This window comes from Juglans regia, chromosome 11 (assembly GCF_001411555.2).
Source record: "Juglans regia cultivar Chandler chromosome 11, Walnut 2.0, whole genome shotgun sequence".
Taxonomy (NCBI): Eukaryota; Viridiplantae; Streptophyta; class Magnoliopsida; order Fagales; family Juglandaceae; genus Juglans; species Juglans regia.
In genome coordinates, this window is record NC_049911.1 from 23,810,790 (window position 1) to 23,830,537 (window position 19,748).

General features: G+C 36.6%; 2 protein-coding genes across 2 annotated transcripts; both read left to right on the plus strand.

The window, feature by feature from the left end:
- Positions 1 to 1,479: 1,479 nt before the first annotated feature.
- On the plus strand, positions 1,480 to 16,606 carry LOC109008241 (monothiol glutaredoxin-S2-like). The gene is made up of 2 exons (XM_018988258.2): positions 1,480 to 1,880; positions 16,368 to 16,606. The coding sequence occupies exon 1, from the start codon at positions 1,573 to 1,575 to the stop codon at positions 1,876 to 1,878; it is 306 nt and encodes a 101-aa protein (XP_018843803.1). The 5' UTR covers positions 1,480 to 1,572; the 3' UTR covers positions 1,879 to 1,880; positions 16,368 to 16,606.
- Positions 15,948 to 16,584, plus strand: LOC109008240 (monothiol glutaredoxin-S6-like). Its single transcript, XM_018988257.2, has one exon. It carries the CDS (start codon positions 16,057 to 16,059, stop codon positions 16,363 to 16,365), a length of 309 nt encoding a protein of 102 aa, XP_018843802.1. The 5' UTR covers positions 15,948 to 16,056; the 3' UTR covers positions 16,366 to 16,584.
- Positions 16,607 to 19,748: the final 3,142 nt, after the last annotated feature.

Consider the following 19,748-nt stretch of genomic DNA (forward strand, 5'->3'; position numbering starts at 1 on the left):
TGCATGCACAGAATCAGAATACAAGAAAAGTGTTTTTTCTAGAAGTGTGTGTAAATATATATATATATATATATATATGTAATATTAATGCATGGATGCACTAGTGATCATGGCCAGCTTGTGTTTTTATATATGCATGAGGAGAATATATTAGTTCCAATAAATAATATCATGTCAATAATGTTCCGAATCAGGGCATGTGAAAAATAGGTAATATAATATCATGTGTGGTGGTTCTAGATGATCTTTAAGGGTATCTTCTACCTAGCTAGCCAGCTTAATCTCTCCTTCTGGTACGGCCAACATATATATATATATATATATATATGGATTTTCATTAATCTCTGATCGATCGGCAGTCAGCATGAGGGGCAGATCGATCCTAGCTACGACTTTATTACGTATTAATTATATAATATATTTCTATTAATTCTATCATGATCCATCTTGTTTTATTCTCTTTGTACAGTTTTTTCTTTTCTTGCCGACTGATCGATCGAACTAGATGCCAATCTTGTTGATTGATCAGTGGAAAAATCCAACATTGGATAAATCCAACTTCATTCATTCTTCAATCCCAGATCATATATATGCTCCAAAACAAAGAAAGATCTTATATATGTGAAAACAGTAGTACTGCTGATCAAAAGGCCGGGATCGAGGCAAAATATATATATACATATTTATATATATAATTGCTAAAATGACCTGCCTTAATTTCAAAAGATAAATGATACTTGTAATCGTGAGTGTGCATGTATCATGCAGTCGTTTTGAAAAAAATGAATAAATATAGAACCCACATGAAAAGAAATTAATTTTTTAACAGTGGATTCTATTTTTTTTCAAAACGACTGCACGGCATTTATACACTCCACAACTATATATAGCATTACTCATTTCAAAAACGTCGATCGTTCTTATATATAATCCATGTCATCATGTCATGACACAGACTGATCACAATTAACATTTTTTCTGCATGAAAAATCATTTCTATGCTCCAGAAAAACCAATAGTACTGTTCCAGTACTATTTTGATCACCTTCTATATATATACATATAATAATATATGTAATTAGTAGATTAATTCTTGCCATTTTAATGTGACAAAGGTAACGGCCTGATCAGGACAAAAATGATGGATGCAGGGTTAGATCAGTACTTAGACACATGATGAGCTAGCATGCATGGCTGGCGCCCGTAGATAGGCAACTTGTAATTTCCACACTTCAATACGGCCAGATCATCAGAGGTACTTAATCAGGAAATCCAAAAGCAGCATAATTTCCAAAGGCTTATCTTCTGGAATATTGTTTTATACGCCCTTTCCGTCCATCGATCGTTGTTATTGATCTATCCGGGAAACAATGAATGATCTTAACCCATGCACTAACTTAATTATAAATAACCCAACGATGGAGCAGGAGTTCCTCAGAGCAAATAATTATCAGCCTTGATCAGTAGTAGTACTTGACTCACTTGATCACAAGTTACCTTCACAAAACTCAAATATATTTCCGACGTACATTTGATCCCTTATCAATTTTCATATCAAATTCATTATTAGCAATGGATGTAGTGACGAGGTTGGTGGCCGAGAAACCTGTTGTCATCTTCAGCAAAAGCTCCTGTTCTTGCATGAGCCACTCGATCAAGTCTCTCATAGGTGGCTTTGGGGCTAATCCTGCAGTTTATGATGTGGGTGGGATCCCAAATGGACGGCAGATTGAAAGGGCACTGTCAGAAATGGGGTGTCAGCTACCGGCAGTGTTCATAGGGCAAACTTTCATTGGTGGTACAAGAGAGGTCATGAGTCTCAACCTCAGGAGCGAGCTTGTCCCCTTGCTTAAAAGGGCTGGAGCTATATTTCTCTAAAGGCCGGCCGCTAGAAAGGAAATGAAGCGTAATTAATATATATATATCTCTCTCTCTCTCTCTCGATCTGAATAAGGGATTTCCACTTTTTGCAAGAGGAAACGTGAGGTACTACTATATACTACTACTCATGATGAGAGGTTACCGATTTTTTTACTTTTGTGTCGGTCTTTTCAAGTGCTAGCTTTTGGTCATATTAATAATTAAGTGTTAAACTCCTTTTTGTTCAAGTGAGTTCTGAGAAATGTTTGACATACAATATATATATATATATATATATATAGTTAGCATAATGCTTGTGAATCTTTAACCAAAACATTTGCAGCTTCTTCTGATAGTCTGGATTAATTAATACTGGTAGTACTACTGCGGGTTCTGTGCAAACTTGCCATTTTGAAGTGCAACTAGAAATGCAAAATGAAAAGAAACAAGCGACCATACACGATTAACACAATATTAATGATTTACCTTTGGAAGATGACCTTAGATCGATGGCCTTAACTGAAAAATGTCGAGCAAGCAGAGATCAAATCAAGCTAGCTAGCTAATTTGGTCTTTTCTTGATTGTATTTCCGCTAGCTGAATCGCCAATAATTCGATTCGTGCATGGAAGTGACACAAATTAGATGCTTGTAACCCAGATCTTCGAGTTTGGTGTTTCCTTGGCTGAGCTGGCCGAGCCTGCAGCTAGTTTACTAAAACCACGTACTGCGAATACATCATGAGCTAGCGCATGCAGTATCTGGCAATTAATACATGCAGCAATATTATAAAATATATGAGCCCAAACCAGCTATGTGTTGCCAGGTTCAATTAAAGTTGTCATGCATGTGATCATTGTCTTTGTCCTAATTATTTGATTGAAGTCGGCCAAATGGGAAACCTTACTCCTTAATCCCACAAGTACCGGTACCGGCCCTACGTTCATTTCATATGGGAAAACCAATAGTACTTTTCATCAACTATATATAATAATATATGTTTCAAAAAATCAAGCCTATTTTGGAACTTAGTACTGATCATATATATAAACCCGCGCCCGCCTAATTGATTCACCGTGTATTATTGAACGAGGGTCATGATATATATAATGTGTCTCCTTTGGGACATTTCATAAGAACCAATACAATGCACCTCAAAAAACTTATTGTTCGGTTTTGTTATGCACTAACAAAAGCAAACCAAAATATAAATATTTAATTTATTGTTTTCTACAAAAAGATAAGAATTCTATTTTTGGGAATAAACATCATGCATAACGAATTAAAAAATTGCTTTGAAAGAGTATGTTTTCCGGAGGAAAAATGAGATTATAAAATACAAACTAGCTATTAATTATAAGAAAGAGTAATGCTAGATACAGTTTTGGAGTGTGCAAACTGCCCCACTCAGTCCTTTTAAAAGAATGTAGGGCTCATCATAAATTAAAAGTAAGTTTTTCATGCAGGTCTCATCTATTGATCAGCTCCACTTTTTTTCAAAAAGGATTACATAAGGCTTGTGTAGTACCCTCAAACTCATGTATAAATCATTTTCTAATTATAAAGAACATTGATGGGGCCTTTTTATTCAAATGAAATTATGGTTATGAATAATATTCTCAGCCAAGGCAAGAATAACTCTATTTTAAAGTCTTTACAATACATATCATTCACATGACATAATTTAATTTAAAAGATAAATTTTAAAATCTTCGCTTCACTCAAAACTAAACTTACTAAAAGAGTGATCAATAGATGAAAATATTCGGCCATGAGTACGTACGTACTTGCAATAAAATATACTTAATAGCTATATACTGTACCCTTCTAGAACGATTATTAATTAATGTCGAGTATATTAAAATAAATTTGTTAAATACTTTCAGAATTTAGTTTAATATATATCTGCCCCACACACACACTAGAACATCCTTTTAATCGATCTAAGTATGATTAATTGAAGATGCGCGCGCACGAAAAAATAAATCACGATGTGTCCAAGTACTGTAGAATATGAGTAGCATATAACATTTATTATTTAGCATCCACATTATCTTTCACTTCCAGAACCCTCTCTCTCACTCTAAGAACACTCTAAAAAAAGGCTTCCAAAACTGAGTTTCGCCGAATAAGGAAGCCGCGGCTTCCTACTCTTTTCCCCTCTCATTTCCTCCTTTCTCTGTTTTCTTTCTCCCTCTCATTTCCTCCTTTCTTAGTTTATGTCTTCCTACAAGGCCAAAAAAGTTAGATCTACAGTTTTTCAGCAACTCTTGAGGCAGCACAAGAAGACTCCCAACTGCAAATCGTTCGGAGGATAGTGGCAGTTTTGCAGAAATTACCGCGTGTGGTCCTCACGCGTCACCCCTTCCGGCCTATCTTCTCACCACACGCACCGGAATTTCCACCACCAAATCTTTCAGATCTGACTCTTGTGGTTAAAAAGAGACAAGCTAGCTTGTTGCCTTCATGCACCGTCAAAGTCTACCAAAGTTAGTCTAAACTGTAATTCATCATTTTTCATTCTTGTTTTTCTTATTGTATAGTAAAAATAAATAAAAAGAGAGTTTGTCTCTTAGATGGTTTGTCCGTAAAGATTGAGTCATCACTTTCTATGAAAAGTGAGGTTGAATCCCTATTTAGGCAGAATCATGTCTTTTGGATGTTTGTATGTAGAGAGTATCATAATTAGTGAAGTCTTGGCAAGTCCAGTAGTGGAGCTCCAAATAGTTGATATGGGAATATTCCCACATATATCCGGTCATAGATGTAAGTTTCTTTTAATGAATGAATCATGAATGATGACATTTCCCTTAAACAAAAGTGTAGAATATGAGTAATTGCATGCATGCCAAGTAATAAAGACGATTCGGGATATTGAACATGATTATCATCGTGGCAATTGATCAAATGAAGAATTCGTATATTATATATATAATTACCACATGCATGAACATATTATTAATTCGATACATGCACGCAATAACCAATTGCATACACCTGCATGCATGGGGAACATTCGAGCTCTTGAAGATTTTGATCAATCTTGGACGTTAGAGATCATGTGGATGCAGGAGAATAATTAATTAGATTTTATGATCAGAAGAAGAATAATATATTTACCAAAGATCATCAGTACACGTCGCCATCGATCTGCTGTATATCTGCAGAGACTTTGCATATATATCATGTTCTATACTTGAAAAAAAAAAGTTAGATCGTTTAGGAGAATTTTAATCGTGTCCTCCACGTAGAAAAAGCATTAAAGTTGAGCCATATTAATTGTCACGTGGTTTGAGTTATTTATTATGTATCACGCTTGAAACGACTATATATATACTATTCTTGGTGGAGTCTTTCCAATTTATTCGCATCTAGAAAAGCATGCATATAAAAAGGCGAAGCATACAAATTAACAGTGGTCAACGTCCGTCCTTGTCGGCAGCTAGCTAGAGAGAGAGAGAGAGAAGAGAGAGAGAGAGGTGAATAATTTGTACAAGCAAAAGCAGTGACTTCAGAACCATGATCTAATAATTCTAATCCATAAGTGATGCTAGGAACCGTCCTTGCATTCTTTATACTGATCTTGTTCTACACATATATGCACATCGATCCACCTACCAAATATCACATTACCCCCTGCCCCCACATTCACTTTATAGCTAGAGACGTACTTTTTTATCCTCTATCTGATCTATTTTTGTCCCCATCTCTTATATGGATTATATATATATATATATGTATGTATATGTGTGTGAGTATGTTTTAATTAGTAAATTATATTATATTTATGGTAAAAAAAAGTCATGCAAAATCTAGCTAAAAATTGATAATAAAATGCACCCAGAAGCATGCCATATAATCCCTCGATCGTCATAATTAAGGCCTATTACCTTAAGTTTCTCAAGGGATCTTGACTAATTATATTATAATGCCTGCAAGTGGCATGCATGCATGATCATGATGTAAGACCTTATATTTACACCCTCCAACGTCTATAAATTATAAACATAGTCAATCAACAAATAATACATTGAAACATCATAGGCCAAAAAAATTGGTGTGGCTTAAAAGAGAAATTCTTATTGCAGTCCCCGAATGGGGACTGTGTTGCAAGCTTAATTAAACACAGTGTTTCATTCATTATTAAATGAAACACTGCGGTTCATTACATGGAATAAATCAGATGAGGATTTCGCCCAAATAAATCGAAAGAGCCCAGATGAGGACCTCGCCCAGTGAAGTTGAAACCACTGAAGTCGAAATCGACCCCCCTGCGCCCAAATGAATTCAAAATAGCATGACACAAATCAAAAATTCTATAGCCTCTATTTCCTCTCTCCGACCAAAAATGTAGACCCATTTTCACCATATCTCCCAAGACCCAACAACAACAACAACAACAACAGTTACTGAAAACCCGTCACCTATTTCAGCTCAATGACAATGACAACAAAAACAGCAGAGCCGCGATGAGAGCACTAATGGGCAATTCTCAATCACCACGACAAAGATTTATCCTTCAGCCACCACGTCCTATGAGGGGGTCGCTCAAAGTTTGGACTTGTTCTGCAAAAAGCTCAAGGCTTTGCACCAATCCTTCGGAACCAAATTTATGTAATTGTGTCAATCAACGCTTCAGTGTTTTTGTCCTTATATGGGTTTTCATTTTCCATAAATTTTTTCCTGGGCCAATAAAAGTGCTGGGTTCTTGTGCTTGGTCATTTTTCATTCCACTTTTATGAGTCTATATATAATGCATTTTTATTTTCAAGGTGTAATTTTATCTTCCTCTTATCACGTTCCCATTATGTATGAGATCTAACTGTTTTACTGTTCACTAGTGCTTTTGTTGACAAAATTATGTAGCCCTCCCTCCTTTGGCTTAATATTCTCAAGATCCGTGCTAGAATAATCACGATTTTTCATTAGGACATGTAGAATTTTCTAGTTATTCAGTGACCAAAATAAGCATTAGGACATACGTCAATGGTGGCCAAAGAGGTCGTCGGCAGTGGAGTATGTGACTCCGTCGATGGTGGAGGTGGTTGTTCTGTCGATGGCGGAGGAGATTGGGTTGTGGTGGTTGACAATGGTGGAGGATATTGGGTTGTGGGGCGTGCGGTAGAGAACAAAAATCTAGAATTTCAAATGAAAAGGTTTTAGGTTGTAGAAAAAAGATGGGTAATGTAGTCAATTCAAGCCTAAAAATGGGGACAATTTGGTCATTTCATACACTGGGTCTACAATATAGCCCTCTTTAGAGGACTGTATATATTACGACTCGGCTTAAAAAGGGCAACGATCGAGGTAAATGTACTTACTACAAGCATCGTCAATTCCAAATAATACAAGCTGCAGAAGGACTCGTTAACTAGTCAATTTATTGTTGGGTTGTATATATTCGATTGTACCTTATATATGCATATATCTAGTTCCACATGATCACTAGCCAATTAATAATGGATGAACCAAAAGATTATTATAAGTACTTGCTTACATCGCCAAGTAGACTAGGCCAGGGCTTTTAGACAAGGGTTATATATATATATATATTTATTTATTTATCAGAGAATCTTGATTGTGCAAGAAATAGAGAAACAAAAACAAAGCTCTTGAGAATGAAGAAGTTCACCCTTGCATGTATCGTATTACTTTGGTAATCAATTACTTGAACTAAGTCTCTATTTATATACATTCAGTGATAACTAACTAATATATAACTGACTTTTGCATATTACACGTGTAACCCATATACCAGCTTGACTTATAACTTAATACTTTCCCTCAAGATGGAGTGTAAATGTTAAGAACATCCATCTTGGAGAGAATATTAGAAAATGAGTTACAACCAAGGGGATTAGTCAAAATGTTAGCTCGTACTTGATGTACTGAGGAAACATGCAATGTCTTCAGAGATCCTGCTAACAGATTTTCCCGAACAATATGACAATCAATGTCAGTATATTTTGTACATTCGTGAAAGACTGGATTTGATGCGATGTGAAGAGCAGCCTGATTATCACAAAAGAGCATTGTTGGTTTGGACTATGGAACTAATAAATCTTGTAACAAGTGTTGCAGCCAAGTAATCTCGCATGTTGTAGTTGCCATGGTACGATATTCAGCCTTTGTTGTAGATCTAAAAATTGTATTTAGTTTATTTGATTTCCATAAAATAAGAGACTTTCCACGGAACACACAAAAGCCAGTAATGGACTTTCTAGTAACTCTGCATGATCAACATCAAAAAATGCTTTCAACTATAGATCATTTGCTGATGGAAAGAATAACCCTTGACCAGGGTTGCTTTTGATATACCTTAAGACACGGTGAGCTGCTACCAAATGAGCGTCATTAGGATTTGTAGCATACTGACTTAACACTTGAACATAAAAGGATAAGTCAGGTCTTGTAAGAATTAAGTACAGAAGTCGACCAAATAATCTTCTATAACAAAGTGGATCTAAGTGAGGTTTGCCTTCTATTTTAGACAATCTTAAGTTTTGATCCATGGGAAATGAAGATAGTTTACAACCAAGATAGCCTGCATCAGATAAGACTTTAAGGGCATACTTCCTTTGTGAAATGGTAATGCCTTTTGTGGAACGAGCAATCTCAAGACCAAGAAAACACTTCAAAGGTCCAAGGTCTTTGAGTCTGAATTAGGAATGAAGATATTGCTTCAAATCAACTACAACAACATCTTCATTAGTGGTGATGATAATATCATCCACATAAACCAGTAATGCAATAAGAGAATCATTTTTCTGTCGGACGAACAAAGTGTAGTTAGCTTAGGACTGCACAAAACCATAAGTTATCAATGCAGAAGAAAATTTGGAAAACCATTGTTTTGAGGCTTGCTTAAGACCATACAATGACTTATTCAGTCGACACACTAGTGGAGGACTTGAAGAATTAGCTTTGACAGAAATAGAAGGTAAAAAATCCCCCTGAGTAGAAGCCCCATTTGTATTGTAGTGAAAATCAGGTGGTAGAGACTTGTACACATCCTCTTCTAAGTCCACATGTAAGAAAGCATTATTGACATCCAGTTGGTGCAAAGACCAATTTTTGGATGCAGCAATGGCTAAAAGAGTTCGCACAGTTACTAACATGGCAATTGGTGAGAAAGTTTCCAAGTAATCCAGTCCTTCCTAATGTTTATAGCCATAGGCAACTAGGCAGGTTTTGTATCTCTCAATAGAACCATTAGTATATTTGATCTTGTAAACACACTTACATCCAACAGCTTGCTTGTTTGGAGGTAAATGAGTTATATATCAGGTTTTGTTATCTTCCAAGGCCTTAATTTCAGCTTCCATGACATCACACCACTGAGTATGCTGTATGGCTTGTCGAAAAGATGTAGGTTATTTTTCAGAAGAAATGGAGAGAGTAAAGGCTTTATGAGAGGAAGAAAGTTTGGATATGAAATAAAGAGGAAAGTGGATATTGACTACCTGAAGTAAGAGCTTTACTCAAGGAATCAGATGAAGTGGCTACTCCAGTATTGGCTAGGTTGCAATGATAATTTGCAAAATATGATGGATTTTTGTAAATTCTAGTGGATTTTTTAATTTTTGGTTGAGGAGTTGGAGGAATAGAATTTGACTGAGAATCAATAGGAAGTGAATTATCTATGAGTTCATTGATAGAGTTTGACTGAGACTCAGTAGGAAGTGAGTTATCTATGAGTTCATTGATAGAGTTTGACTAAGAGTAAGTGGGAAGTCGAGAGTTTGACTGAGATGAGGAGAATCTGAGTGTGGAGCTTTAAATATAGTAATTGATCAACATGAAAAAGAATATGTTGTTCAATTTCTAATGGCGCTAAATGATTCTTTTATGCATATTCGAGGCCAAATGACTAAATCAGTTGCTTTACTCAGCAAGAATGTGGTTGTTCCTGGAACAAACAACAAGAATTATCCAAAGCAGCATTCTAAGCCAGTCTGTACCCATTGTGGTCTTATTGTACACATAGTTGAAATCTGTTATAAGTTGCATGGTTACCCAATTGGATTTTGTTAGAACTCACGAACCAAATCTTATGTAAATCAGGTTTCTTTATCTTCTACTGGCATTGATGAAGCACCCATGAATTCCATTCCCCAATTTCCCTTCTCCAAAGAACAATGTCGTTAGCTTCTTACTCTCATTCAATTCTCTTCACAACCATCTCAACCCACAACAATGAATGCTATGGGTCATTCTGATTCTCTTCCAAATTCTTTGAGTCTATTAGGTATGACTACACCATCTGATTTTGTTTCTAGTAAATCTAATTCTAGGATAATTGATAGTGGTTTTACTGATCATATGGTCAGTTCTATTTCACACCTAACTACAATTACCTCTCTTGTTAATACTTCAGTAAAACTACCAAATGGAACATGTGTTCCTGTTACACATGTTGGCAACTGTAAAAATATCAAATTCTTTGGTCCTTCACAATGTTCTATATGTCCCATCTTTCTCTTTTAATCTCATCTTAGTCAAAAGACTTATGGAGAATTCTCAATGTTTTCTGTTTCTTGCTCAATTTTGCTTTATACAGGACCTACACTATTGGAAGATGATTGGAGTGGCTAAACAAGTGGCTGGTTTATATATGTTGCAAGATGATTCTCAAGTTCCAATTATAAATTCTAGTGTCTTTTTTGCTGTAAATCTTTCTTCATTTGATATTTGGCACTTTAGGCTAGGACATCTCTCTTTCAATAAGATTCAAGCACTGAAAAAATCCATTCCTGATATCAGTACCTCTTCAAATTTTACTTGTAATGTTTGCCCATTGGCAAAGCATAAAAGATTGTCATTCAATACTAGTCATATTATCAGAAATAAAATCTTTGATTTGATACATTGTGACATCTGGGGGCCTTTTTCTGTTGAGTCATTTACTTGTTTCCGCTATTTCCTTTCTTTTGTGGATGATCATTCACGTTGCAGTTGGGTTTATCTTATGAAAAATAAATCTGATACTTGCTCTCTAGTTCAGTCATTTTTCAAACTCATAGAGACACAATTTGATATTCGTATTAAAACAATAAGGACTAACAGAGGAGTTAAGTTTGATATGCTGGATTTTTATTCTTCTAGAGGAATCTGACATCAACAAACATGTGTTTCTACACCTCAGCAAAATTGTGTAGTTGAGCGTAAACACCAACACCTCCTACATGTTGCCAATCCCTTAGATTTCATGCCAACTTACCCCTTGTTTTCTGGAGTGAATGTGTCCTCACAGCAGCATACCTAATCAACTGAATACCTTCTCCATTGTTATCTAACAAAACACCAAATGAAATTCTGTTTTCACCAATACCAAACTATTCTCATCTTAGGGAGTTTGGATGTTTTCGTTTTGGCTCCACATTGTCTCGCAATCATTCCAAATTTGCACTTGGAGCTCGTCCTTGTATTTTTCTTAGATATCCATATCGTACCAAGGGACACAAACTTTATGATTTTGGAAAATAATATAATTTTCTTGTCTAGATTAGAAGTCACCTTTCGTGAATCTATATTTTCTTTTAAAATATCTAATATTCTTCCAAATCAGTCAGTAGTCATACCTATTCCTGAATTAGATGAGTTTCTTCCTGTATTCCCACCAAAAATTGGCTTATTAATAGAGTGGATCATTTCTTGTGTTAAACTAATGTTCTCAAAAATACTCCGGCTTGGGATGAAAGCTCCTTGTTCGGGAGATATCAGTTTGGCTAACAACGGGGCAAGTCGTCTAACCAAAATCTTGGAACACAATTTATAAAACATTGAACATAAACTTATCGGCCTAAGGTTATCAAAGCTTGATGGATTTTACACTTTTGGTATAAGAACAAAAAAAAAAGCCGTATAAAATCTGGGAAATGCCATACCTTGAGAAAACTCAGCTATTGCGTCAACTACATCAGAACCCATAATATGCCAACAAGATAGGTAAAAACCTTAACCAAACCCGTCAGGACCCGGACTACTATCAATCAGGATAGACATCACGGTGTCATAAACTTCCTGCAACGTAGGAATCCGACATAAATCCTCATTATCAACCTGCTGAATTTCCATTTGAACCAGACCCTCCAAGTTCGGTGCTGCATGAGGAACACCTGCTTCCATGAATTTTTGAAAGTGTTGAACTGCCCCCTCATGAATCTGTTCTGAAGAAGTAAGACAAGATCCATCTTCCAGTTGCATTATCTTGACCTGTTGCTGATTACGGCGATTGACAGCATGGAAAAAATTAGTGTTTGCTTCCCCTTTTTGAATCCAAGATTGCTTTGCTTGTTGGGCTAATCTTTGCTCTTCTCTATCAATCCAAACGAAAAGCTCAACCTGAGAAACAACCAGTTTGGTTTCCGCATCCTCAGAATAAGCATTTTGCAAACTCTCCTCTAAACCCCTTATCAGGTCCTCAAGATCCGCAATATGCCTATTTGTTCTTCCAAACACCTGCTTATTCCATATACGCAAAGCAGCCTTCACACGTTTCAGCTTCATCACAAGAGATTCCAGCTTCGAGCCACTTCCTTCTTCACCATGCCAAGCTTGAGAAACACAGCTCAAGAATTAATCATGAGAAACCCACATCTGTTGAAATTTAAAAGGGCGGAACCCATACAACTCCATTTTTGCTTCCAAAAAAACCTGCAATGGTGCATGATCCGAAGAAGACCTGTGAAGATATTTCATATGCGCATTAGGGAAGAGGTCAAAAGCTGTAACATTTAGGAATACACGATCTAAATGGGCCCAGCTCCTAGATAAACATGCATGACCAGTACATGATGAGAGAGATTGTCCAGAAAAAATCATTTCCAACAAACCGCAAGTATCCACCTAGCCATTAAAATCCTCTATGGCCGACGCAAGTCTTGGCCTTCCCCCTCAACTCTCATGATCATTTCTAATAATATTAAAGTCACCCAAGATGATCCAAGGTAGGTTCTGATGATTCAGATCTAACAACTCACTCCATAACCGCCTTCAATCCATATAATAACATTTCGCATAAACAAAGGTCATTAGGATATCGCATGTTATGTCTAAACCGCATTGCTAGGAATTGTTAACCCATACAAACAAATGAAATCTCCATATCTTGAGACTAGAAAATCCACATCTTACCTCCAACACTAGCGTTCGATTCACAATAGTCATAATGCAATCTATCTCGCCATAACCGTAGTTTAGAATGATCCCACATGGGTTCCGCAATTACTAGGACTTTCGTATGTAACTTTGAAACTAACTTTTTCAGATGTCTAGCTGAGGTCCCAATACCTCAGGTATTCCAGAACAAATATGACAACATTATAAATTAAGACGAAAGGGCTTGCTTTTAGCCCTCACTGATTCCCTTAACTTATAGCTTTTAGCCTTCACAACATTCCATGGATAATATCAGAGTCCGAAAGGACAACCTTTCCTTTAGCCAAGTGCTCCACTACCCCCTTTGATTCAATATCTGAGCAGGTATGTACCTCAACGGCATCTTCATTACCAAAATCCATACCAACTTCACTTTGGATCCTCATCTCCCTCGCAATTACCTCATCAATCGTGCCCTGATTTTCCATCTCCTCAACACCCCGTGCTTCATCATTCCCAGGCATCACCATTCCCGTACATTCATCCGAATGGCTAAGTACCTCACCAATAACCCCACCATCCATAAGCGGAATCTCACATCGATCCTCCACCACCTTCATCACCATTGTCTAATCAACTCTAACAGGTTCAAGACCTACCACTACACCATCCTTCAATACTCCCTCCAAGAACGCCCCTGTCTCCCCACCCCGCACATTCTGACCTCGATCCACCACCACCTCCATATCAGTTGGCTCATCTTCCCAAACAGGTTCCGGAACCAAAGAAATATTTTTTCCTAAACTGTCATCATCCCGATTCTTCCTATCATTTTGAGCCTTGTTTCGTTCCTCATCACTCCCATCATTACTGAGAGATTCACCCGAATCTTTCAATTTGCTAGTCTCACCTTCTAGAAACTCCACAACAGGTTGATCACCACCTTGTTCTTTACTCACCCAAACCTGATCCATCTTAGCAATTTCTTTCCTCACTTTTCAATCACTCACCTTAGGTTTACCTACCCATTTGCACGTCCTGGCATTATGCCCTTGCGCTCAAGCAGTACGCTAGCAAGGTCTCAAATTCAATAACCTGATAAGGATTCTGAGGATTTAGAGGAGTACCAATCCAAATGGCACGCAAAGGCTCGATAGACACATCCAATTCAACACAGACTCTTGCACCATCCGTGCATGTCGCACATCGTGTAGGGTTATCTCACTTCAAAAATCTTCCAATCGGGGCCGTGATACTTCTCAAGAAAGATTCATGATAAAAATTTGGGGATAACCCCAGAAGTGAGATCCATACAGGAACATGAACTAGTTCCTTAACCTCTTGTGATTCCATCTATCTCACAAGACTCGCGCGCAAAGGCCTTCACGAAATCTTCTTCCGACATTAACCTAATAAACACGTTTCGTGGCCTTCGCATGGAAAAGACAACCAGCTATTTCAGCAACCCCCATCGTAGTCGAATAAAAGAATGGATAGAATCAAATGATGGTCTTTGACGTAGAAATTTCAAGACCAAGGAGTATTGGAATGGCATAGCAGATCCATCAATCTCCTCCTTGGAAACAACCACACAAGCCTCCCCCTCCACAGTTTTATGAGATCTAAATGGCACAACAACTTCCAAAAGAGGTTGAAGAGAGTATCACCATATCAGCAAAGGATCGAGAACGAAACGACGGCCCCGCAATGGCCAGAAGGCCATCGGCTGCAGTCATGCAAACCCTAAAGCGCCCACAAGCAAATAGTTAGAGAGAAAAAAACCTAGCGCCACGTCACTTTTTTTTCTCTCTAACCTTAGTGCCCTTGTGCATGTTGCTTATTACAACAATATTGATATTTCCAATTGGCAATTAGTGCAATATTATATTGATGTGTTGAAATAAATAGGAAAAACATAAAGTACAAATTCACATTCTCTAATTATCAAGCATCTTTCACTTACATCTCTAAATTGACACATGATTATATATATATATATATATATATATATATATATATATATATCTTTAAGATTATTGTCGCGTACTGATCTCATATATTGTTTTTTTTTTTTCATTTTAACTTTCAAGATTAATTAGATAATAATGTTATTTCTTTTATCTCTAATAGTTACAAGCTGGGTCAACATCATTTATAATTTGTGGATTCTTAAGGAATCATTGTCTCCATCTTGTATGGTTTCTACGTACGTAGATTTTGTGCTATATGGGGGCGAATTACTTTTCTTTTCTAAGCATATTATATTTTCAATTTACTCTTTTTGATCTTGTCTTTCAATTGGCTTTCGGTTTTTCTGCATCACAGTACTGAATGCGAATCTTGCAAGGGGAGAAAAAGTGCTTTCCAAATAGATAAACCCGACTTCCTTTATCACCTCGGCAGATGCTTCAAAAATATAGATAGGTACGTGATCAGTAGTTTCTATATATGAAGCGAAGGAAAACTGATCATGATTGAGAAAATCAAAGGGTAAAGGTGGGGGGGAAACAATCTAACATGCCTGGTACTACTCATGTTGAATCGATGAAATTAACGTCCTCATGATTTTAGGACCTTCAGATTATATCTTGGAGTACAGACCGACGTACCTTGAACATAAATTTAGCCTTTTCTATAATATTGCACTTCTCTAAATGCAATCAGACAATATATACTTGTTATTCGATCTCTGAAAGTAATAAAACGACAATACCATGAGATGCACTTGGCTTATCCGAAAAAGATGGTTGGAGATGTTAACTTGCTGATTTGCAACGCATTAATTATTAGTCCATTTCAATGGAAACAGGGAGGGTCTCTATCATATAATCATGTATGAATATAAAGTTAATTATCTGGGAATCCAATCACATATCTTTACAAAATTTTATTCCTTCTTAGTGCATATATGGTTGTTCTATTCTAGAAAACAATACACCTTTTAGCACTATAAATAGACCTCCATGGTAGTTCAAGCTCTTCACTGCAATTAAACACCATACACAAGTCACTTGCAAGAAGATCTCCCTGCGGCCTGACATTACGTACGTCCAATTTCAGCAGTCTTCTAGCTAATTACTGTTTTAATTTGGCATTAATGGATACTGTGGCAAGCTTGGCGAGTGAAAGACCAGTGGTGATTTTCAGCAAGACCAGTTGCTGCATGAGCTACTCCATCAAGACACTCATAACTGGGTTTGGTGCTAACCCTACGGTGTACGAGCTTGATCAGATGTCGAATGGACATCAAATTGAGAGGGAACTACTGCAACGAGGTTGTCAGCCAAGCGTTCCTGCTGTTTTCATAGGGCAAACTTTCATTGGTGGTACAAGAGAGGTCATGAGTCTCAACCTCAGGAGCGAGCTTGTCCCCTTGCTTAAAAGGGCTGGAGCTATATTTCTCTAAAGGCGGGCAAGGAAATGAAGCGTAATTAATATATATATATATATATATATCGACCTGAATAAGGGATTTCCACTTTTTCCAAGAGGAAACGTGAAGTACTACTTTATACTACTACTCGGGACGAGAGGTTACCGTTTTTTTTTAATTTTTGTGTCGGTCATTTCAAGTGCTAGCTTTTGGTCATATTAATTATTAAGTGTTAAACTCGTTTTTGTTCAAGTGAGTTCTGAGAAATGTTTGACATACAATATATATATATATATATATATATATATATATATATATATATATATAGTTAGCATAATGCTTGTGAATCTTTCACCAAAACATTTGCAGCTTCTTCTGATAATCTGGATTAATTAATACTGGTAGTACTACTGCGTGTTCTGTGCAAACTTACCATTTTGAGGTAGAACTAGAAATGCAAAATGAAAAGAAACAAGCGACCATACACGATTAACACATGAATGATTTACCTTTGGAAGATAACCTTAGATCGATGACCTTAACTGAAAAATGTCGAGCAAGCAGAGGCCAAATCAAGCTAGCTAGCTAATTTGGTCTTTTCCGCTAGCTGAATCGCCAATAATTGGATTCGTGCATGGAAGTGACACAAATTAGATCCTTGTAACCCAGATCATCAGAGTTTGGTGTTTCCTTGGCTGAGCGGGCTGAGCCTGCAGCTAGTTTACTAAAACCACTGCGAATACATCATGAGCTAGTGCATAGTATCTGGCAATTAATACATGCAGCAATATTAAAAAATGGAAAATTCTATACACCATACTACTATCCTACTTTCATCCCACTAAGTATGATGTGACACATTTATCACCATTAAATAATCATTTATTACATGCTTCTTTATCATCTAATGGTGATTAATGTGCCACATACTACTCAATATGATCAAAATAGGATGAGAGTGTAACGCCCCGATCCCGAAGGTTCGGAGAGTTAGCTCTTAATACCTAAAATCAACTTAAATAAAACAACTATAAAATCCAAAAAAATTCATAAAATATTAATCCATTTAATCAATTCAAAAATCTAAGTTCCTCCATGGGGACAATAAAGAAATTCTCAACAACATATATTAGAAATCCTCCAAAAACTCGAAATTATCCTTAACTCATCAAATCAAAATACCCGAAAAATAAAATCAGCTTACTAACTGCGACTCTCAAATAAGCACATGTACTCTCAGGCACTTATTCCACTTCGAACATCACACCTTCCTGAAACTTCATACTCTTGTTCAGCAGCTGAACCATCAAAATTATCTGAAAAATATTTAGAGATAAGGGGTGAGTTATCAACAACTCAGTAAGCAGAGGACATATACTAGTGTGTAAACATAAGCATTTACAGAGTTCAAAATGCAGAACAAAATATTTTCGTTCAGAATGCAGAATCAGAATATTTAATTTCAAAATGCAGCGTCAGAAAATGTTGTCAAAAATATCAGAACGAAAGTTCAAAAATATTCATAATCAAAATCCATTTGGCATAGCATAACCTGAAACATCACATCTTATCTTATCATATCAGAACAAATGCCATGTTTAACACCCGTGGTAGAGTTGTGCAAACCCCGGTAACCAGCAGAAACAGAATGTGAATCTACCCCTTATTCATTCTCGGAGCCCCGAGTGTGCACATAAGAAAGACCACGCAGAAAACCACTTTGTTTCCAAAGTGGGTGCAGCAGAAATAGAAAAGTTGATACCAACCCGAACAAAGGCCACAGTTTTACACCCGTGGTAAGGTTAGAACTTAACAGAAACATAAACAGAATGTTAAGCCAGAGGTTTTCAGAAAACACATCAGATCATATCAGAGTACATAAAGTTTTCATAACTGAACAAAATCATATCACCAAAACATAATTTATGCACAAAATTTCATATTCGCTCTCTTTTTCAAAGTTCACAAATAGAATGTCAAAAATAAGCTCATGTATACACCAGTCATGACAGAAAACACTTTCTTCTTAAACAGAATATCATGAGTAAGGCAGAATAAATAACTGAGTAGTTCAAATTTATTTTCATAACCAATTATGTATATTTTCCAAAAATCAACATCAGCTCATTTTATTTTAATGCAAAGTCTAGCATAGGAACCCTGCTTACCTGGACTTCTTAGCTTTTCAGAAATTTCCTCAAAATGCCGAACAATTATAAATTGTCACCTATAACATAATCACATAATTTTCATAAATTTTCAATCGAACGCGTATTTCAATATTTAAGCCTAAGACGCTAAAATGACTTATTTTATTATTCCTCAAAACCTAAAATTCTCATAATTCTCAAAATCCCATCATTTCCCAAAACCATCAATATCCTCTTAATCGAATTCGTACTTAATAAGAATTTAATCGAGCAAGTATTAGGATAATTATAGAACTCAATAAAAATTAATATTCAAAATATCTAAAATACCAACAACATTTTATAAATAAATAGAATACATTGGCTACTAAAATTTCCATAAAATAAGTCATGAAAACTCATCTCTTAAGAAAAATAGGATTACTTTCTTTAATTAACAATATAATCAAAATACAATATCGTAATTAATGAGACTTAAAGCAAAACCCATTCAAATATAAACCCAAAAATAAAAAATAAAAACTTCTCACGCGAAAAACATTAGGTTAAAACTGAGAACCTTCCATATAAATATATATATATATATATATTAGGTTAAAACTTTACATATATATATATATATATATACGTACACACATATATATATGTATGTATATAAAAATACACCTTATGAAGAAAAACTAGCGATGAACATACACATATGAATAATAGAAAAGCAACGGCGGTAGGGACTCACCGAGAAGGTAATGTGCGATGGCGCAGTATGCGATGGGAGGTGGTGAAGTCGGCGGAGCACTGAGAGAGAAAGAGAGCAATACAGTGAGAGAAATGAAGAGAGAGGTTACGGGATGAGCAAGCTGAGCGTCAGAGAGAAAATATAGAGGGAGATTACCATGCAACGAAGGTGGAGTGAGGCGGACCTGGGGTGACGGAAAATCTCACCGGCAATTTCTGGGGCCACAACATGAAGGAGCTCTCGGTGGGCTGTTGTCGCAGTGGCTCAAGGTAGGAGGAACACATCCTCTGTTTCGGGAGTGAGGAACAGAGGTTTTTGCGGGATGGCTAATGGTGGATTTTGAAGTGCGTGGGTGAGTCTCTCATCGTGCGAACCTTGGGCGCGGCGTCTCACGTGGCTGAACCCGTGCTGATGATCTTCCTCTGCTTGCCGTGGGTGGTGCACTCTATAAGCGCACGGTGGGGCGGCTGAGTATGCTGTCGGTAGAAGAAACCCGGTGGTAGAAGCTGTGGGGGCTACACGATGGTGGT